Source organism: Strongylocentrotus purpuratus, unplaced genomic scaffold (genome assembly GCF_000002235.5).
Source record: "Strongylocentrotus purpuratus isolate Spur 01 unplaced genomic scaffold, Spur_5.0 spur5_scaffold_17, whole genome shotgun sequence".
NCBI lineage: Eukaryota > Metazoa > Echinodermata > Echinoidea > Camarodonta > Strongylocentrotidae > Strongylocentrotus > Strongylocentrotus purpuratus.
In genome coordinates, this window is record NW_022145602.1 from 14,757,502 (window position 1) to 14,780,742 (window position 23,241).

Consider the following 23,241-nt stretch of genomic DNA (forward strand, 5'->3'; position numbering starts at 1 on the left):
GCGGAGGAACTCCGCCTAAATCGGGGCGGTTGGCAGGTATGCTAGCGCATCAACTTTTTGAATCAGGGATATTTTAGTTTAAAGCCCCACTGTTCTACTTGTAGCTACTTGCTCCCTCTATATAGAAAACTACCCCAATCGGAGCCTGTTGGTCCCCCATAATCCTCTTTTTCTTATATTAGTTGAGAGCTGAGTAAATGAGATAGCCACCTGTCAGTGACCTCGCTGTGTGGTCTAATCCCTTTTGGCCCAGTAGTTTTGACGGTATTTAATACAAGACCACTTCACTACCACTGAGCAATTGAAGAGAAAATAGCACAGCATAGAATAAAGAGTAAAAGCAAAAGAAAGGTTTTTGTGTTCCCACATTCAAGTAGCTGGAAAACGGATTGTCTATTAATTTAAACAAGGGCATTTTAACACAGGGGCATCACGGTACAGAGCTGTCTCAATAAAGGCGTGTTGGAAGACATACATAGGCAATATTTAGTCTGATCAATGCAGTACAGTTATTTGGCAGCTCTATTTTGTAATAATGCGGTTCAACATACACAGCACTTCTAAGTCATCATGGTTTAACAATATCATGCATTTCGTGTTCCTGACAAGTCTTTTTATGCTACTCTTTTAATAGCTAATGTACTTGTAAAAATAAGACATTATATGTACACCATGTACAAGTAAACTTTACAATTAAAATTATTTAAACTTTAACAACCGCACAATTAGTACAGAAGTTTGAAAGACGTACAAAATGATTTGACAACGTGGTAAATCAGTACTTTTTTTCCAATGGACACACAGATCTGCCCAAGAGTAAAACATTGAATTATTAATGACTTCTGATTTTGGCACTCCCAGAAGCTTAAAGCCAATGTTAAGTTTTGTTAGCAAAAGGAAATTGAAAAGAAACTTGATAAATAAAGTGTAGTGATATTTTCCTTGTATTAAGAGTACAACACTGAATTATTAACAACTTTTGATTTTTGGCACTCCCAGAAGCTTAAAGCCAATGTAAAGTTTTGGTTGCAAAAGGAAATTGAAAAGAAACTTGTTAAATATAGTCTTGTGATGTTTTCCATTTAGCATTATACATGTATGAAGAGATATACACCGTAATACACGATTATTTGGTATTCTTTCCATGAATTGAAGAGTAGATACCAGCATAAATTTGAATGCATGTTGGAAACTGTGGATTGTGTCTAGGCTACGGCCTACATATTATTGTATATTATCATGATTGTTCATGTCTAATGCCTCACTTGAGTGACCTCGGTTAATGACCTTGTTCAATGACCTCAATATTTTAAAGTGACTAACGTGGCATTTCTTTGGTAACAAATTATTTTTTTTGCTATTTTTGCTTGTTTCACTTTGTATATCATCTTATGTTAAGGCCTTCTTGCCCACCTATTATCATTGTTACTTCCTTCACATTGCAACCACTTCAATCAAATGTTAGTATTATTAGGGGAACCTGTAATCTACAAGCTGAGCTTTTTAATAGGTTCCTCACATTTCACCCTGTATAACCTTCTATTCAATACAATTAATTTTGATGTCTTGACAAAGAATTGATCATATTATGTTCTAATTTTGTCAATTATGTGAATTTTTTTTTGTGAAATGTGAAACAAAATAAACTTGAAAATTGAAACTTGAAGGAACGCTAGATAAAGGCGATACACTACCCTTTGTTAAGATCATTTCACCCTGCTGGCTCCAAGCACACTAATCTCAGCACTTCACCTTGTGGAGTACCCCAGGGATCCATTCTTGGTCCACTTTTATTTCTCATTTATATGAACGATATCTGTGCATCATCTCAAAAGTTGGAATATATTTTATATGCCGATGATACCAGTGTCTTTTCATCCGTTAACAATTATGTTCTGTATGTTTTTAAGATGAATGACATAAAGACCATGGACCCGTTTCACAAAGTTTTGTTTTCAGTAACAAATGACAAAAATCAGTGACAAATCTGCTGATAACCAATCAGAAGCAAGGATTTCAGTAGCTTATAACAAAAACTGTCATTTGTCACTGATGACAAGTTTTGTGCAGGTTATCATTGTTAGAATTTACGTCCTAAGAGGATGGTGTTTAAATTATTTTCTACATCTCATATGTTTAATATTTCACTAGGGGAGTAAAAAAAACTCCACAAAAGCAAAGTAGTGTTAATATCTTCCTATTTATCATCTAGAAAATAAAAAAAATCTGATGAAAAGTGTTTGAGGGCTTACCAAAACTCTACATAAGTTTACAGCAAATAATTTAAGTATAGCACTTAGTAAACATGGGCTTGGTCACAACTTAAAGATAAACTTGAGTTCTGGTAAAAAAAGAAAATGAATTTTCACAGAATCTAACGAAACTTACACTGAATGTTCAAGATTACAAATAAATGTCATGTGCCAAACAATTTTGGAAGGAAATGTATACTGGCTGAGTAATGAGCATAGAAAGATAAGGAAATCAGGGTAGTACTAGCCCCGACACCATGTGTGTTGTCCCATATACATCTTTCTGTGTAAGTGATTGTTACTTTACCAAGACTCTGCCAAATTTATGATGATTTTGATGACTCTAGAACCTTGCATTACACACCATTACTTACATGCTATATGATCAACTTTTCTGATCCATTCCACACCTTTTCTTTCACAATGCAATCGCATTACCAGTACTCAAGTTTATCTTTAACCGTCACTACAGTGCTAAAAAAAGCAATACGATTTACAAAGTGAATAAATTCAATGTACATTATTTCAAAAAGGAATGCGAGGCTTAATAAGTAGATAAATTCTCAAGGCATAAGTAGTAGAAATTTGAATGATTTTCAAGGTATCATATTGGAGGATTAGACAAAACATCTCCTCTTTCAGAGACATTTACTTAAGTTCATTTCGGGTCAAAAATAGCATCTTAAAACTGTTTAAAACCCTAAACCATGAGATCTGACACCATGTTCAGACTTACACAAGTGAGCGTATAGCTATACACGAATCGAATGTTAACATTATAAGTAATTACACAATCCAGTATCCCGTTTGAACGTTGTATAAAAAACGTTGTATAATGAAATGTCATATAGCGCAGCGCACGTGAGAGCATGATGTTTCATATGAACACGTTATAAAGAATCAGGGTCCCATTCTAATCTGAACGTTCTATCGTACAAAATTCGTTACTGTGAGCGTGCACTGCCAGCTGTCGCGTCAACTGACCTCTTCGTAACTACAGTCCCAATTCCCAGATCTCATCTGTACGCCCCTCTTGTTTTACAACGCTTCATACAGCGTTACTTTAATTCTTTAATTTCACATAAACTTCATGTAGTATGAACAGGCTATAAAAGTAAGAACGTGCTCTCACTCCAACCAATCTTTATCAAAAATCTATAAAATCTTATTGCAATTTCACTGAAGACTTGAAGGAACACGGTTCACGAATAACCGTTTTGCTCGGGTCTTTGTCAACGTCATACCCACAATCTGGTTGGAGCGAGGCCCTCGGTTTCCCCCATGCTAGGCTGCAGGTTCTCATCACACAGGAAGTACAGCGGTGTTGACACCAAATGACCTGTGACCTCTGCAAGTCTCTCTTCAGCTGCATCGTGGTCGCTATGGGCGAGGGAAGGCTCTCTCTTGAACTGCTGCAACTCGAGGTAAGTGGTAGCTCTATCAGTCGGGATGCATTTGAACACCTATAGATATCCACAATTTGAAATTTGAAATTTGAAATTGAAATTTGAAATTTTGTGAATTGCATCCTATTAAAGAAAGATTCAAAAGCTGTAGATTATCATAATATACAGTAGTTGGTACCATGATAGTTAAAATGCAGCAGTTTGTATAGCTTTGTTCCAAAATGAAGTTTTTAACAGAATTCCAATATGTACAACATTCATATGAGAAGTGGGAGAAAAAGAACAAGTTATTTTAATAACTTGGAGACACGATAGCTCTGTGTTAGAGCGTAATCTGGAGGTCCCGGGTTTGAATCCAAGTTAATGCCCTAGTGCCCTTTGGTAAGGCATTAATCATCCTTACCAATTCCCTCAGAGAAGACTTAAAGCCATCGGTCCCCTGTTTGCTTACTAACAAGCATACACATGCTTTCTTTAATATAGCAGTCAGGTAAAACAAACAAACTTACCTCATCATATATGTTGGTGTTGGTGACGGCAATCCTGATCCATGTGTCGTTATAAAACGCATCTGATACAGGGTCCGATACATCAATACCATCACAACCTTTCAATATGCCCAAGTGCTCTCTGTTTTAATAATCAAAGACAAAAATACATATCGTTTACACATTAGAATCAATCACCTGATTTCATTTCATATGCTTTAATAATATGTCTTGTCTTATATACAGTAAGCTTGCAGGTGCACCATGTGAGAGAGAGAGAGGGAGGATTGAAAAGTCCTGAAAAAGACTCTCAGTTATCTTAACCTGAGGTTAAGTTTTTGATGTTGACGCTGTCGCCGCCACCGCCGCCGCCGCCGCCGCCACTGGAAAAGCGGCGCCTATGTCTCGCTTTTTGCTATGCAGGCGAGACAAAAAGTGAATTCTCACAGAATCAAACAAAACTTACACTGAATGTTCAAGATTACAAATAAATGTCATTGCCAAACAATTTTGGTAGAAAATGAATACTGGCTGAGTAATGAGCATAGAAAGGTTAGTAGGCCCGACACCATTTGTGTAGTTCCATATACATATTTCTGTGTACAGTGCTTGTTACTTTACCAAGACTGGGCCAAGTTTATTATGATTTGATGTCTCCAGAACCTTGCAGTACACACCAATACATACATGCTACATGATCAACTTTTTCTGATCCATTTCACACCTTTTCTTTCACAATGCAATCGCATGATCAGAACTCAACTGTATCTTTAATGTCTTAGTACCCACCTGAAGAGTTGTTGCCTGAATTGGAGAGCAAACTTGCCGGCCATGTACCTCTCGCCGTCCATCACGCTTCCCACCATCTCCGTGTCCTCGATCAACACCGCCAGCTCGCTGTCCCGAGACCCCAGCATGCTGCGGTCGTTGATGTTGGCCGAGCCGAGGATGACTTTGGTATCGTCCACAATCATCAGCTTGCAGTGGATGTAGATAAGTTCTGTGACGAGCTTGCCACCGAGAGCATCATGGGTGCGAAGGCCATAGAAATTGATGTACTCTTCAGGTGAGGTGACTAGAACAGAGATGTCAGAAAATCAAACTGAAAATTTATACGATGTGCATTAATTAAATGTACACTCTTTCAAATATAATAAGCAAAAAGTTGGGAACAGAGTCATGGTCCATGATAGCTCAGTTGGTAAAGCAGTGGTCTCGTACTCCGGTGACCCGGGTTTGAAACCAAGGTGATGCGCTAGTGCCCTTTAGTAAGGCATTAATCCTCATTACCAGGCCCCTCAGAGTGGACCTCTAAAGCTGCCGGTCCTCTGGTTGCTTACTAACAAGCATTTGTGCTTTCTTAGCAGTCGGGTAAAATAACCACCACTAAAACATAGCAGTACTGGTATTGCCCCCTACATCCCCCTCAAATACCATCACTACCACTACCACCACCACCACTACCACCACCACTACTTCCACTACTACTACCACTACTACCACCACCACCACCACCATGAATACTCACTGCCTTCTTGATAGAGTCTTTGTAGGATTGCGTTGTCTCCTTTGATGATGGACCTGTACTCCCAGTGAAGGATGACCCGTATGGAGGTACCGCAATCGCCAACATCCCCACCACCACCACCACCACCACCACACCACACTACCACCACCAATACCACTATCACCAACACCATGAATACTCACTGTCTTCTTGATAGAGTCTTTGTAGGATTGCGTTGTCTCCTTTGATGATGGACCTGTACTCCCAGTGAAGGATGACCCGTATGGCGGCACCGCTATCGCCCCCAACATCCCCCTCAAAAGCCGGTAGGAGTGGCATCAGAATGTACACACGGAATGTCTCACCAGCTCTTTGGAATGGAATTGATGTGAATTATGAGAGGTCTAACGTTTGGTCTGGCAATATCTGCTCCAGGACCGGTATTTAATTCAATACTTAGAATAAGTAAGAAATTTACAAAGTAAATGGCTATTAAAGCTAGGAAGTTTACTTCTCTTGTATTAAAATCCCATTTTAGACTTTTACTTACCTGAGACAAAATTTAAGTAAACTACTGTACTGATAAGCATTGTGATATCACACCGTCAATCAAAAGTAATGCGCAATTAACACGTTGCAATAAATGCGTGCTAATATAATTGTTCGCAGGTTATGATACTGTGTAAGTAAACCATATGCCTGCCAATCAAGGCCTCCAAATAATTGGCCTAATGTCTGGTAAGGAGCTGCCTTAAATTTAGGGTAAAATACTTAGCTAAAAGTTTGAATTGAATACCCAAAATTGGCTAAGTATTTTGTCAAAGCCAAATACTAAGTAAAAAGCTTAAATTTAATACGGGCCAGGTGTACAAAGATAGGTATATAATGAGTCATGCAAATATGAGATTTTGCTATCTTGGAGGGCACATGTAAATATGATATGATATAAACAAAATAATATCTATTACACCTGCAAAATAGCTCATGCATGGCTGAATATATGACACTCTCTTCAAAGATAATATTATCATGCTCAGAGCCTGTTTGGAGCCGGAAGCATATCGGCTCTGTGTATCGTCGTCTAGCTGGCAGAAGGGCATTAGCTCAAACTTCAGGTAAAAAATGAAGCGTTAAGCAGAAGGGCATTAGCACTAAATCGCCTCAAACTTTTATAAAATTGACTTATTTTCCACAAAAAAATTGTGGTCAAGTTCTACTATATAACATTTCTATTAAGCAGGGCTCCCACTTAGCCGAGTTGGAACCTCGAGTTATGGCGAGCTTGAGCGATCTTATGGCAAGCCATTTTATTATTAATTGATATCAATAAATCAATTCTTATTATTAAGAAATAATTTTATGGTGTAAAGCAATGGTAATTCTTGATATCAAGAATTCAATTTCGTGATATTAGGAATTCGATTTTTTAGGATATCAAGAATTGAATTCTTGATATCAAGAAATACGTTTTATTGATAAAACTGCTTGCCATAAGATCGCGCCAGCTCGCCACAACTCGAGGCTCCAACTTGGCTAAGGGGGAGCTCTGCTTTAGTCTTTTAAGTTTTTAATCAATTTTGGGGACAGAAAGTAGTTTAAATATTAAACAAATCTCTAAATGCGAATAATTCGAAAATTGGTTTTGGAGTCGCTCGGGCGCTAACGCCCTTCTGCCAGCCGGCGGACGGTATATTAGTTTATGCCCTTCAGGCTCCAAGCAGACAATATATCGATTAACCAATTGCCTACTAGAATTGGTTAGTCCCTGTGTTAAGCCTATGGGCATTAGAGAATTCAGTAGACAAAGGGTTAATAGAGTTGGCAAATCTCTGACTTTCACAAAACAATATTGAAAACCATGGTGATGACATGCTTGATAGAAATCATGCACAAAGCGAATGATATACATAATACACCAACATAGAGGGATGGGGGGGGGATAGAGAGAGAAATTAAGAAACATGTGAAGGAGAGAAAAGGAAGAGAAGAGATAGCCAGGGATAGAGGGAATGAGCACAGACCTTATTACATGTATTTACAAGAAACATAAAAACTGGAGAAAAAGAAGAGGGAGAGAAAAAATAAAGATAAGACAGAAGGAGCGGGAGAAAGAGAAGAGACAAAGAGAGGGAAAAGGACAAGCAAACAGGAAAAGCAAATAGATAAAATAGTGCCAGGAGCGTCAAGTCTGACAAACATGAGTGCTATACAAGAACCAACTATTATTAGAAAGAGAGAAAGAGATAGATGGGAAGGGGAGAGAGGGGAGGGGGAGGGGGAGGAGGGGGAGAGAGGAGGAGGGGGAGAGAAAGGGGAGGAGAGATATGGAAAGAGGGGGAAGGGAGAGAAAGGGAGGAGAAAGAGAGAGGATAGAGATAGAGAGGGGAGAGAGAGAGGAGAGAGAGAGATGGGAGAGAGAGGGGAGAGAGAGGGGACAAGAGATATAGAGAGAAGGGTGATGGGGAAAGAGAGGGGTGATGGGGAGAGACAGAGAGAGGGGGAGGAGAGATATAGAAAGAGGGGAGTGGGGAGAGTTGGGAAGGGGAGAGATATATATAGAGAGAGAGAAGGGGTGGGGACAGAGATGGTGCGGGAGAGAGGGGGATTGGAAGAGAGAGGTGAAGAGAGAGGTGAAGAGAGAGGGGAACAGAGAGGGGGAGAGAGGGGGAGGAGAGAGATAAAGAGAAAGAGGGGGATGGGGAGAGTAAAGCATAATATGCATGCATACCTATGAGCCCTTACAATCCTCTCAAAGATTGCATCCGCTATCCCATTCGAGACATCAGGGTCATCGGCTATAGAGACGAAGAATTGATTCTGAACATGCAAAAGAAAAATGCATACCAAGTATACAAGACAGCAATGATGAAATGGCAAAACAATATGAGCGATATCACATCAATGATACAGTGTTCTTTTAAAAACGAAACAAAATAATTAATGTGAAATTTGCAGATAAATGTGGAAAACAAATACTGCACAACCAAAAGAAACAGCACATTGCATAATTTTAATATCAGGGTCCCCTTTAGAAAATTCCCATCACTGCCACCATAATCATCATCATCATCATCATTACCACCACTACTACCACCGCCACCATCATCATAATCATCATCATAATTACCATCATCCTCATCATCCCGATCACCATCATCATCATCATCATCATCATCTTAATAACTGTCATCACCATCATCTACCATCATCATCATCATCGACATCATCATCATCATCATCATCATCATCATCATCACCACCACCACCACCACCATCACCACCACCACCACCACCACCACCACCACCACCACCACCACCACCACCACCACCATCATCATCATCATCTTAATAACTGTCATCACCCCCATAATCATCATTACCATTACTTCCACCACCAACACCACCACTACTACAATCATCATCATCAGCATCATCATCACCACCACTACTACCATCATCATCATCATCACTACCATCATCATCATCATCATCATCAGCAACACCATAACCATCAATACCACGGCTACCACCACCATCATCACCATCACTACTACCATCATTTTCGTCATCGTCATCGTCATCATCATTATCTCCACCATCACCAAGATCATCATCACCATCATCATCACCATCATCATCATCATCTTCACCATCGCCAAGATCATCACCACCACCACCACCACCACCACCACCACCATCATCATCATCATCATCATCATCATCATCATCATCATCATCATCATCATCATCATCATCATCATCATCATCATCATCATCATCATCATCATCACCATCACCACCACCACCCCCACCACCACCACCACCACCACCACCACCACCACCACCACCACCATCATTATCATCATCATCATCATCATCATCATCTTCATCTTCACCATCACCAAGATCATCATCACCATCTTCTTCTTGAACTGACCTCTATGTAGATATAGTGTTTGCTGTTATTGATGGCATGGATGTAGGCTTGGTGAATGGAATCCTCGACATGCTGCATCCCCGCCGACCATTGGCATGAAGACCGCAAGATCTACCAAAAGAAAACAAGGAAAAAAGAAAATTACTCACAGACATGTAGAAGCAGTTTTGCTTACACTCAATGTCATCACCATCACAAAAGGTCACTTAAACAGGAAACACTGTATTGCTAGGGTTTAAAATAGTTTTGCGGGTAAACCAATGACTGTGCAACTCTAAGCTCTGTAACCCTGCCCATAGTTTTAAAGCCCCTCTGCACTAGTTTGGCAGGGAGGGATTAGACCTCCATGCAAAGTCACTGGCAGGTGGTTATCTCATCAAATCAGCTCTCAATTGACATAAGAAAAAGAGCATCATGAGGGATCATCGGGTACCACTTAGGCATTGTACAGTGGGGCTTTAAAGCCCATCTGCACTAGTGTACAGGAGGGATTAGACCACCATGCAAGGTCACTGACCAGGTGGTTATCTCATCAAATCAGCTCTCAATTAACATAAGAAAAAGGGCATCATGGGGGATCATCGGGTACCGCTTAGGCATTGTTGGCTGTATAGAGGGCGCAAGTAGCTAGTACAGTGGGGCTTTAAACTTACCTGACATCTGCAGCGTGATGCCCCCGGAGTGCAAGGAAGGCCAACATCTGAAACCGTAGCAGATGATTTAGGGATGAGTAAAGGAACATCTGACATCTCCTTCTTCTTCTGCTCCTGTTTTGATAGATATATTAAAGGGAGATAGTCGTCGGTTTCCATGTGCAGTATTCAAGGACACCAACCTTGGTGGATAATAAAAATCATTAACGTGTGTACAGGTACCCAATCGAGAAATACCCCCTCGTCTATCAAGAGTCTTCGGGTGTCGGAAAAGTGAAATAATGAACTAACCATGTGGGGGAATGGGTGGAAGACGCAGTATTTACATAAGGCCTGGTGGTCATAAAACTGAAGGCTAATTCTGGTGATTGACAGCACATCTTATTGGGTAAACAACCGATCGGTGTTGAATTCCCCATGAGAGCTGACTACTGAGTGTCTTTAAAGGGAGATGGTCGTCGGTTTCCATGTGGAGTAGAGCATTATTCGAGGACACCAGACTGGGTGGTGATCCCATTAAAGGGATCTGGTAACTTGTCTCAGATCCTTAGATAAAATCCTTCATTTAGCTCATGCTGCAATCATAATTATAAACCTTTAGGTCATTCAGGAATCCCAAGACTTTTACAAGCTGATCGCCTGTCTGATCTTTGAAGATATTTACGATTGAAAATCGAAATTTCATTTTGCGCTTTCCAAACGGTTTTCATATCACTACTGCAGTCTATTGGGGGAAATGAGTATGGTAAAACCAGTCACTCAAAATTTTTTACTTTTTTGAGGCACTTCATGATAATTTTGAAGCGCAATTTTTTTTAGGGCTTCAATGTTTCACCATATCACAGACACTGATAACACGTAGGGCCGTGCATCTCAGATTTAACATTATTAAACGATGCCTTTAATGGTTGGACAAGTCTGCACACAGCAGACCTGTAGTCCAATCAAAATATAACCCCAGTCTCTCAGAGAGTCTTCGGCTGAGGACAATTTTCCATATGAAAGAGAGCTTGGTGGAAAATGCAGAACATTATATAAGGCCCTTTTGGCCATAATGCTGAAGGATAATCCTGGTGATTAAAAATAGTGAACATTGGCCAAAATCAAATACCTTTGTAAAATTCCACCTCTGTATATGTAGTTCAAAATATATTAAAACATTGGCAAGTTAATAAAATCACATACCTTTGTGAAATTCCACCTCTGTATGAAATGTCTGGCAACATCTAAAGCAGCCTTCCCATGAACGACTGCAGCAATGTCGTGCCAGGGCAGTCTGGGTACAGATGAACGATCCATCGTCTCTGGCGATTAAAAAAAAAATGCATACAGATTATCACCGTCGCCACAATATACATGTGCAAATATTTTTCTTACCCATTACCAACTGGAACCGGATGCGACATTTTTAAACCTAACCTAGCCATCCTAGCGCTGCATATTAACATTTGAAAATATGAATATTTGCGTTGGTACGGTGGAGATAAAAATTAAATAGGCCAGATTCTGGACTAACCAGTATGTCGCAATGATTATGGACAAGTCACGACCAGGTTAGTCATTCGTTTGAGGTAAACCTCCCAATTTCTTGCAATGTCATTTATTTCAAGTAAGCATAGCTTTGCACTTGGTAATTTTTGTATGAAATCTCATTATTTGATAAATTCGTGCATCAGATTCTGTGTGCGTGCGTGTCATGAATATTTATGATTATATTACCTCTCTTTAGAAATCTAGCTCTAGCTTGCCCCTAAGTAACAACACGGAATGTTTGCAATCGCATTCTGACTATTGAAATACGGTTATTGAATGAAATGATTTGTAATAAGGCACTCAACAAAGATTTGTGTATTGAAGATAAAGTTGAGTTCTGGTCATGCGATGGCATTGTGAATGAAAAGGTGTGGAATGGATCAGAAAAAGTTGATCATGTAGCATGTAAGTATTGGTGTGTACTGCAAGGTTCTGGATTCATCAAAATCATAATAAATTTGGCCCATTCTTGGTAAAGTAACAAGCACTGTACACAGAAAGATGTATATGAGACTAAACACATGGTGTCCGGGCCCGACACCTTGATTTCCATATCTTTCTATGCTCATTACTCAGCTATTATACATTTTATAGCAAAATTGTCTGGCAAATGACATTTATTTGTAATCTTAAACATTCAGTGTAAGTTTTGTTTGATTCTGTAAGAATTTATTTTCTTTTTTTACCAGAACTTTGATTTGATTACCGTTACGAAAATGGTCTATTCCATTTTTTTTTAAATTGCTTGCACTAAACTCACCTTCAAATGGGAGTTCTGGTTGGACCACATCTTTGAAGATTGGATTGTAGTAGTCTTTGCCGAGCCAAAGCTGTTTAGCGCCCTCTACAATTCCAAGTGAGTGCATTCTCTTCTCCACACCTGTCAGGTATCCATTATGGCCTGTGAAGATGTCATACATGGATTTTTTTTTGTTAATAAAAGGGAGCATAACATTTTAAGCTAAGCTTTTTATTCATGAGCAATGTCTGACACGAGTTCATTAGAGGCTAAATTTAATTAATTTTGTCTTTTTTTATTATGTTAAAATGTAAATTGATGTAAATATATATATGAAATGTGAGATAAAACACCTCGGTAAGAGGACAAGAAAACAAATTTAGAGGCTAAGTCCAATCCAAAAATAATTTGCAGATGCAGAAAAACAAAAGAAACAGAGCAAAACAAATTTTGGGGAAAATCAGATAATTTATAAGGGAGTTATGAATTTGTTTAAAGAATGAACAAATATGGAACAATGGAAATCACTACACAAATTGCCAATTTGATTATCAGTTTGTGACGTCATTGCCTCACTATTTATCAATTGCTTTATATATATATATATATATATATATCCATTAATTTCCCTTTTTATCCCCCAAAACTCGATTTCCCCATGCCTTCGCCCAGGTTATATGATTTGTATCATATTGCGTGCATGACATTTGACAAAATCATGAACAATTGGTGCCTGCATACGTAATGAGCGATGCATAGAGCCGTTTCAATTTTTGGTTTTGATCCTTAGAATCGCTCATTTTTAATGATTGTTGGTCTCATTTCAAAAATAAGATTTTGAAGTTTCTTTGCCAAAGCACAAATGTTATATTTTCATGGTGTAAGTTCCTATTAAAGGGATCCGGTAACTTTGTCTCAGATTCTGAAACAAAATTCTGGATTTAGCTCATGCTGCAATGATAATTATAAACCTTTAGGTCAGTCAGGAACACCATGACTTTTACAAGCCGATCGCCTGTCTGATTATCAAGATATTTGTGATTGGAATTACAAATTTATGGTTTTCATTACACTACAGTCTATTGGGGAAAACGAGTACCGGTATGGTAAAACCGGTCACTCAAAGATTTTTACTTTTTTGAGGCACTTCTTGATCATTTTGAAGCGCAATTTTTTTAGGGCTTTAATATTTCACCATATCACAGACACTGACATGTAAGGCCGTGTATCTCAGATTTAACATTGTTAAACGATCCCTTTAAAAAATTCAAAAATTTGACTTTGCATTAACTTCGATTTGACATGTTTTGTTAACTTGGAATGATTTCTCTATAAATCCATCTGGTATTGGAAGAGAAATGTCAAAGATTATATCAATTCATGGTATGGTATGGTTTGGTATTTAATATTGAATCACGCATCGCTGTTTCATATACTGAATTGCACATGGACATACATTGCATTTTAAGAACAAGTGTACAATTTAAAGTTAAAGTACACGTATATATCACATGTTCATCCTTCATGTACCAAATGTAATATAAAAGCAAAAGTATGTACAAGAAGGAAATAGGGAATATGTACCTAAATAAAATATGTCAGTGAGGAAGAGAGAAGGGAAAGATGTAAAGAAGAGAGAGAGATAGAAAGAGAGAGGAGGAGAGAGGGAAGGAAAGTGAGAAAAAGAGAAAGAGGATAAGAGACAGTAGGTAGAGTGAAGAAAGAGAAGACGAAGAAAGAGCAGGAAAGATAGAGAGATGGAGAAAGAGAGAGAGAGGAAAGAGAGAAAAAGAAAAAGAGAGAGAGAGAGAGAGAGAAAGAGAAAGAGGGAGTTGAGGAGAGAGGTAAAGAAGGGGGAAGAGAGAAAGGGGGATCTTGCCAACAATTAGAAATTCAAAAATAATATTGCTAGTGATATTCATTTGTCTCGCAATGTATGGTCAACAAGGGATCTAAAAGATTACAACGTTTCGTGCGCCGCTGCAACACTTCGTCAGATGATAAAATATAATGTAAGCAAATGTGTAGAGTATAAAACATAATTATATAATTTTGATACTACATCCGCGATGAGAAATATATTTAGCATTAATTACAAATTCACATAATATCAGTGCAATTTTGCACATGAACATGGATAATGCATAATGAAGTGGAGTATTGAAATACAAACCTAAACCTCCATTTTGGTTTCTGGCTTGCTTGGCTCTGCCATCAGGCACATCCTCCTAGTGTTAAACAAAAAGGTGTGGATTTATTATCTTTGAATAGACCAGTTCACGGTTAGCACATTACTGCAATGACCCCGAATATCCACAGATCTTCAAAACATGAATACGTCCCACTTTGTACATTTTGAAATAATTTCTCCTACAGCGATGAAGGTGCTAAATAGCCTTTGTTTCCCCTTTTCAAAGAATACTTCCACCTGTGTATCATGGAGTACACTGAATGTGCATGAATGAATAATGATTACATAACTTTCATGAGCACGTATCCAGTATTTCGTCTCCGTGTATTTCAAAATTTGTTCTGCAATGACCTTTATCTGCTCATGCTCAGACTACAACCCTGTACTGGCTTATTATAGACAAAGTTTCTCTCTTGCACAACAACTTTGTACTATTTCCTATTTGACGTGTCATTTGCTTAGAGTTAAATACCTGCTATACTGTATGTAGCATTCTCAAGTGGCCTGCACCGATTTGAACAAATAAATTAATTTGAAAAGAACACAATGCATGTAGCTTCATGTAGAGACAAAATAGCCCATACCTTTTTTTTAAAGGTTTATTTTCACTTTTCACGCAAAATACAATGGGTGTTGGTGTTGATAGGCAGGCTAAAAGTAAGAAAGTGAGATGAAACATCTGAGATAAACAGCAGTCTCAGAATACCGATAACATTTTATAGAAAAAATAATCTATTTTAGAGATAAAAATCATGGTCAGAAAACCATCCAAAACACCTACAAAACACCTACAGGCTCCTCCTTTTCATAGCAAGCATGCCCCGTATCGACCAGCCTGTGTCTAAAATCGTCCCATTGTCCGTAGCAGATGTCGATGCCCCCAATTTCATTTTATAGAAAAAATAAACTATTTTAGAGATAAAATCATAAGCTACCTACCCCAGCAGGCTCTTCCTGTTGATAGCAAGCATCCCCCGTATCGACCAGCCTGTGTCTGAAGTCGTCCCATCGTCCGTAGCAGATGTCGATGCCCCCAATGAAGGCAATGCGCTGGTCAATGATGACGCCCTTCTCGTGGTGGGCCCAGAGCATGACCCCAGCCCCACCCGGGAGGTGGTCGGGGTGTCGCATCACCTGACAAGAGATTATAGTTGATCGAGAAATCACAAGATATGAAGTGGTACACTGCGGCAGTTTTGTTTTTATACAAATGTAAAAATGGCAACTGCTAGTAACAAAGGCCCTGAGATCTGTGTTATAAAATACACAATTGCAAAGTGTGCTACAAATATACCATTAAAGTCCCTCTAAAGTGTTGGGAGCCCCAAAAATGTAAAGGCAAAATTTTACTTAAATAGTATCCTAATGTGAAAGAGGATGTATTTCCGCAAGGCTTTTCAAAACAATGTGTTTGAAGTCAAATATTGATGAAAGAATACAAAATTTTGGTTTTCGGGTACAAAAAAAAAAAAAAAAATTATGTATTCTTTTATCAATATTTGTCTTCAAACACATTTTTGGGGGAAAATCTTTGCAGAAGTGTGTCTTAAATGAAATCCTCTTTCACATCATGACACAATTTAAGAGAAATTTTGCCATCAATTTTTTGGCAAATTTGGGGCTTTAACAAATTGCTGCAGTATACCGCAAACAAAGAGGTTCATGGTTTGTATACATGGCCTATTCAAAACTTTTTTTTTATAATTCATATATTCAAGACTTGGATTTTGGCCGCCAAGTATCCCATATGCCTGCTAGTATCAAGCCCTGCTTTGATATGTTTGCATGATATTAATCAGAAAAAAGAGGGTGTGTTCTCACTTTGATATTGGGATGTAGGGCAAGGAGAGTTTGCTTGGTGTGAAGGCTCCCTAGGTTGAGAGCTATTTCAACCTCCTTGTAGAGCAACACAAACACTTTCACACCTTCATCCTAATGAGAATAAAAGAAGAAACATTGATGGTATTATTCTTCATGTAGGTGAGGATGACAGTTTCTGCTTAACAGTTGAATAGAAACTGTTAGCAGTTTCCAAGAGCAGTACGATACAATTTGCTGACACTTGACCGGGTGGAAATAGGGACTTTTAGATTTGCAAGTTGACATAGTAGACTGCTACGTAAGATGTCATTTTAAGGCACTGCTCATGTCGACTATCAGAATCGAGAACGCATCCACCTTGATTTTCCTGCCGTCCAGAAACTAGAACGCTGTGCACTTAACGTCATCTCAGCCTCAAGATGAATGACAAAACAATCAGAGGTAAAATTTTGACTTTGAGCAACAACAGTTTTCACGAAACTTGAGTAAGTTTAGTGGTACCCTTCGCTTTATTCTCATTAAAACTCTTTTTTTTGTTAAAGTCTTGAACTGTGAAAGATTTATTGGTACGTTATAGCATCCGTAGAAAGGTTTATAGCTAGTGGCAGTGTGCGTGAGCTTCGCCTTCGCACCAACCAAACAAAAATACTATTACTATCATCACCGCACTTACCGCTTTTCTCTTTAGGATGCAATCCAGTCTCCATCTGTTGTCTTGTTGAGGTGGTCTCTTTAAGAAGATCTGAAGATTCAAACTAAAAACAGAAGAAGAAAAAAGACACTCATAGTAAGGGGCATTATACCTGTATATAAAGAAACCTGTATATAAAGACCGCCCAAGAGACAAGGAAAGCGAGCTGTTCAGGTGATGATCCAACCTACAAGCTTGCGTAACTATTACTCCAGACTTTATTTTGGCAAAGATACAGGGTTATGGTTAGGGTTGCAATTAGGTTTTAGGTCAGGTTAAGGTTAAGTTAAATATTTTGTTATATAGTTAAAGTGTTAAAGAAAAAAAAAACATTCATAAAACATTTTGTAACAGCTACTATGTCCCATTTGCAGGTCAAAAAATGAAAAGGCTAAATTCCAACGGCATTTGAAAGACAATTAGTCCAGGCTAGGCCCCATAGGACAAGGCCAGAACCTTGCTTTTTATATATACCGGTATACAATGTTTTTTGATGGATTCTTGTCAATTCAAGGGTGCTGATTCCAAATCTGATGAGTGCCATACGCGAAACCTTATATATGATGCGAAATTTAATGTGGTAAGATGAACAAGTGTGCGCTAGGAAAATGGCCACTAGCCAGAATGCTCCCTAGGGAGTGGAGAATGTGCATACATTTTGTGCGGGTAAGCCTGAATCCGATAACAGGGATTATAATATATACTGCGCATAGAAACAAAGTGCGTTAGGTGCGTTATAAATGTGATGTATTATTTATAGTAGCAGCAAAAGCCAAGAGAAGCATCTGTCAAGCATTCATTTGTTTATTTATATAAGACACATCACACCTCTTTTGCTTTACAAACCCACAGCAATCCATTTCAAGAGAGCATGAGAAGTGGCATTCTACCAATCTTTTGTTTATCTGTTTCACATCAAATGGAATGCAAACACATCTTTTGCTTTACAAATCCACAGCAATCCATTTCAAAAAAGCATGAGAAGTGGCATTCTACCAATCTTTTGTTTATCTGTTTCACATCAAATGGAATATAAACACATATTTTGCTTAACAAACCCACAGCAATCCATTTCAAGAGAGCATGGGAAGTGGCATCCTACCAATCTTTTGTTTATCTGTTTCACATCAAATAGAATATAAACACATATTTTGCTTAACAAAGCAGACCATTTAAAGAGAGTTTGTACAAGCGATGAGAAATAGCATTCCATTAACACACAGCAATCGATTCAAAGGAATTTGGGATCCTTTTAGAGACTTACCACCAGTGTTTGTTTCATTTTTCTGTCATATTAAAGAAGAGTTTAGACAGATGTTTTACTTAGAAATATACAGTCATCAATTCCAGTTTGTAAAAGCGATAAGAAGTGATTGCCCTCCATTCTTCTCTTGCTATTTGCAAATACATCAAAGAGAAACAAATTTATCAAACCTTTTATATATGAAAACAGAGCCATCCAATAGAAAATAATCTGTAACAGTATTGAGAAGTGACTTGCCAACAGTCTTTGTTTCTTCATATCCTACATGTATATCACGCCCGTACAAGCATTTTTTAAGGGGGGGGTTCTTGGGTTGCCAACTTTTTTTCGTGAGAAAATATTAGCGGCGAAAAAGCGGGGGGGGGGGGGGGGGGGTGTGGGGGGTTCGGAGGGAGTGAGCACCAATTTTTGTTAAATCAACACCCCCCCCCCCCCTCTTGAGCAACAACAACAACAACAAAAATACTAGTTTGTACTGGGTGTATATATAATCATATAACTTATGAACATACAGCCACCTCTTCAAAAACTGGTCTTCAAATCCTATCACCAGGATTTCGTTTCTTATCTCATTCACCTTAAATAATAATATGACTCGTGGTCGAGTGGTTTAAGGCGCTTGACTGGAGATGTAAAGGTCAAGGGTTCGAATCCCAACACAGCACTAATATCCTTTGGCAAGATATTTACCTGCACTTGCTACTCTCCACCCTGGTGTTAAATGGGTACCCGGCAAGATGCGCTTGTAAAATGGCGACTGGCTGGAATGCTCCCCAGGGAGTGGAAAATGTGCATATATTGTGTGCGGGTAAGCCTGAATCCGGTGACCGGGGTAATAATATATCTGTAAAGCACTTAGGCACATCGTTGGATCGATGTATTGAGCACTATATAAACACAGGATATTATATTATATTATTCAAACATGCATACAGCCATCTGTTGAAAAAAATTCTTGAGTTCCTCGAGAAGTGACTTACCACCAGTCTAAGATGAAGATCTGTTGTTTGGCTGTCTCCAGTGCATCAGCGATGGACTCAAAGTAGTCCGAGCCATCTGCAAACCTTAATACGAAAATCAGAGATGTAATCTGGTCATGAAAACTATTAAAATGTTTGTAAATGTCTTTGAAAATTTGTACAAAGCCAATAGGCCGACTAAGACAGAGAGCGTATAGATCATACAAACTAATGAAGACATGCATCATTTGTTTTACACAAGAAAACTCCTAGATCCTTGATATTTGATTTAAACAGCATTCATTTGAGGAGTGGTCTTTGTCATTACCTATGGCAATTAAACTCCAAGTAATAGGTTTCCTCTATAGTGTACATCTGGGCCCTGTATTACAAAGAGTTGATATCAACTTATTTACGATTGATATCAATCGCAATTATGTACATAAGAGATAGGAGATTGATTGGAGGACTTGCGATTCACACACACAGAAGGAGAAGGAGAAGAACAAGAACAAGAAGGAGAAGGAGAAGAAGGAAAAGGAGGAGGAGGAGGAGGAGGAGGAGGAAGATGAGGAGGAGGTGGAGGATGAAGAGCAGGATAAAGGAGAAGGAGAAAAAGAATAGGAATCAATATAAGTTCTACGTTGGCTGGTACTCACCCCTGAACCAGGGTGTCATCCCTCGGAGGCGCGAAGGAGCCGTGAGGGTTGTCAAAGGTGTATTCACAAGATTCTGCGGTTCTTGCAATATCAGCCTTCCAGTCCAGGGCCACTGACTTGTGGTTGCACCGTAGAAGTAAATTCCTGGATAAAAAATTAACCCACATTCAAGTACAGTCAAACCTGCTTTAGTGACCACCTGTCTACAAAGACCACCTGTCTATAACAAGCACATTTTTGTTTCCCTTGAAAAGGGTTTCTCATTGAAACATGTACTAAAGGAACCTGTCTACAAAGACCACTTTTTGTGTATTCCTTGGGCGGTCGCTGTAGACAGGTTTGACTGTATGTACTAACATAAATAGGCGTACTGAAGAATATCTTGCAGATTATGTCAAATATATCTTGAGTACATACAGTATTCTGTTTAACCCTATTTTAAAGGTACTATGTCCCTTTTGCAGCCAACCTCAAATTCTGTAGAACTTTGCAGGAATTATGAATATGTCATGTATGTCCTATCTGTGAAATTTAAACGTTAGCAGTGTCCTCATATTCAAATTATGCAAGGAGACCCGTTTACTTGCTAGACTTCACTGTCAGACACTATTGAGTACTGACTGGCTTTTTTTCTTCTTTGGTAATAATATACATCAAAAGAGTAGTAAAGGGTACATGAGCATTTGTCTACATCAATAACCCACTTCTTGTGATGGCCAAGATTAAACTGATTGAATCTTTGCGCAGCATAAAACGTATGACCATTCGGTACAATTGTCTGAAAATCAAGACTATTACTTTTGGGCTCTATAGCCCTAAAGTCGATTTGACAACTAATAGTCATTATTTTCTCACTTGAAGACATTTTCAAGCCCCACCTTTTTTAGGGAAGTTCTAATGCAGTTGGAATTTAACTTTTTCATTTTTTTGGCCTGCAAATGGGACATAGTACCTTTAACTGGGCTATTTCAGACCAGGTTTTTACTGGGGGGTTGACCCCCCCCCCTTTAAGATCTCGACCGTTTCACTGCCGATCGCCAAGAAAATTTGCATACCGGTACATGTCCTAAATTTCCCTTTTCATTTATTTTGATTTAAGATATGAAATATGAATTAAAAATTTTAAAATTGAAGAGAACCGTTCTAATGCAAGTCTTCGGAGAGCTTTAATAGGAGTATATGGTTTACAACAAAAAATGCGTTATCTTTTTGTGGCAAAGTTGAGTTGGTCACAGTGGTGCACACATCAAAATATGATACTACTCTGGAAATCAGAGCCAACAGTGGCATGAAAGGTCTGCCATATTTAAGTCCAACTTTAAGTCTATCTTAGTCTTTGTGAAACACTCCCGATCTCACACACCTTAATGTATTGATCTTCAGACCGTGGGCGAGGCCCATATTCTCTCTCTCTCTCTCTCGATCACAAGAACGAGACAGACAACCTGAAAACATAATGCCTCCAGCTACTTCGTATCGGAGGCATAAAAATATAATCTAAATATCATAATGACGAGAGCAAAAAGTGGTAGAACGGCCTGCCATATTTAAGTCCAATTTTAAATCTTAGTCCTTGTGAAACATTCCCGAGCTCATGCACACACCTGAAGGTATTGGTGATCTTCAGACCGTGGTAGAGGCCCGTATTCTCTCTCCCAACGGCAACTTTGAGATCTTGATCCATCAGCAACACCGCCCTCAACAGGCCGTCTTTGGGTCGAACGTAAGCTACAAATGAATCCTTCACAATCAGCCACCTGGTAAATAGGAAACAAAATAATGTGCTCTGAAATGGAATGCCCTATACTTTGAATACTAATAAAGCTTTTGCACTTTTCTATCAAAAAAAATCATGGCTTACATTTTGACAAGTCAAAAGAAAAGAAAAAATCAACAGATGTTTGGGTGCCTGAAAAGTATAAAGAAAAACAAACGAACATTAACAAATGGCAACTTCTGAAGTGCCTTTTTACTCCCAAATTTGGATAAGCAAATGAAGAAAAAAATTATTCAAAAGGGATATTTCTCAATTGATCTACGAATGAATTTAGCAATGTTTGATAAATGCAATGGCATGTGCCCTCGCCCCTATTATACTAGGGCGCTTTCGCAAAGACGACGGTAATGCGAGCGAAAAAACAATCTGTGCATGCGGGAACCAGAACTTTCTCGGTCCTGTTGATCTTCATGACCGTACGCGGCCATGATAGCGTTTGTTCCCCAAACACGACGGAAGGGCTGTACATCGCCATAATTCTTCAGTCGTCTTTGCTTCCGTTGTGTTTGCGAAAGTGCTCTACTAAATGATTATATTAAGAGGATTCGGGGGAAAAAATGGCATCTAACAAAATTCCCCCCTTTTGAGTAAGAAAAATTGGGAAATAACAGGGAAGAAAAGAGACAAAAAGGGAAAAATAGGTTTTAAAAAATAAATAAAAAAATAAAAAAATCAGGACAAAATTGGGTAAAAAAAATAATAATCAGGAAACCAATTTAAATCAGGTTTTTATAAGGCCTGAAACATGAATGACCTTATGAAACAAAAGAGAAGGACTTACCTTTTACTGTAGTGACTATTTGCACTGCAGGAGAGAGATGAGAAGCAGCCCAGCTGAACCCTTCTCCCACCTGATCTCTTCATCACCCAGCCCTCTCTGCGAGAGTGAAAATAAGAAAAATTATGATAATCCTGTTTACTAATATTACTTCAATTATTAAAGAGAGATCGATGGTTGTCAGTTTTCATGAGCAGAAGGTCATAATTTGTCATAATGGAAATATGTACCATGAATTGGTGTACAAGTCTCACACACGTACAGCAACCTCATAGTCACATCAAGAAAAAACCCTTAGTCTCTCAGAGAGTCTTCAAGTAAAGGAAACGTAACATAATGACTTAACCATACGAGGGAGTGCCAGGGTTGGAAAATGCAGAGCATTGCATAAGGCCTGTTGGTCATAAAACTAAAGGCTAATCCTGGTGAATGACATGACCTGAAAATTTGTTTCGAAAAATGTGCAAGACTCGAAAGAAAAAAGTCATAAAATTTCTGTGCAAACTAGATTATCGCGAAAAATGTAGGGGGGGGGGGCTTATATAGGGTTAAGCATGCATTCAGAAGAATCCCTAAGTAACATTCC

At 38.7% G+C, this 23,241-nt stretch overlaps 1 protein-coding gene across 1 annotated transcript in view; it reads right to left on the reverse strand.

Annotated features, from left to right (window-relative positions):
* Positions 1 to 2,686: 2,686 nt before the first annotated feature.
* Positions 2,687 to 23,241, reverse strand: part of LOC591829 (phospholipase D1) — a 36,354-nt gene continuing 15,799 nt past the window's right edge. Inside the window, exons 10-26 of the mRNA XM_030987782.1 lie at positions 22,659 to 22,754; positions 21,705 to 21,857; positions 20,101 to 20,244; positions 19,463 to 19,546; positions 17,201 to 17,282; positions 16,528 to 16,638; positions 15,646 to 15,840; positions 14,689 to 14,743; positions 12,537 to 12,677; positions 11,429 to 11,547; positions 10,244 to 10,357; positions 9,591 to 9,701; positions 8,382 to 8,470; positions 5,857 to 6,023; positions 4,936 to 5,221; positions 4,168 to 4,288; positions 2,687 to 3,715 (exon numbers count right to left, since the gene is read on the reverse strand). Coding sequence (XP_030843642.1) covers positions 3,491 to 3,715; positions 4,168 to 4,288; positions 4,936 to 5,221; positions 5,857 to 6,023; positions 8,382 to 8,470; positions 9,591 to 9,701; positions 10,244 to 10,357; positions 11,429 to 11,547; positions 12,537 to 12,677; positions 14,689 to 14,743; positions 15,646 to 15,840; positions 16,528 to 16,638; positions 17,201 to 17,282; positions 19,463 to 19,546; positions 20,101 to 20,244; positions 21,705 to 21,857; positions 22,659 to 22,754 — 2,293 coding nt within the window. The 3' untranslated portion in view covers positions 2,687 to 3,490. The remainder of the gene's footprint in view (positions 3,716 to 4,167; positions 4,289 to 4,935; positions 5,222 to 5,856; positions 6,024 to 8,381; positions 8,471 to 9,590; positions 9,702 to 10,243; positions 10,358 to 11,428; positions 11,548 to 12,536; positions 12,678 to 14,688; positions 14,744 to 15,645; positions 15,841 to 16,527; positions 16,639 to 17,200; positions 17,283 to 19,462; positions 19,547 to 20,100; positions 20,245 to 21,704; positions 21,858 to 22,658; positions 22,755 to 23,241) is intronic.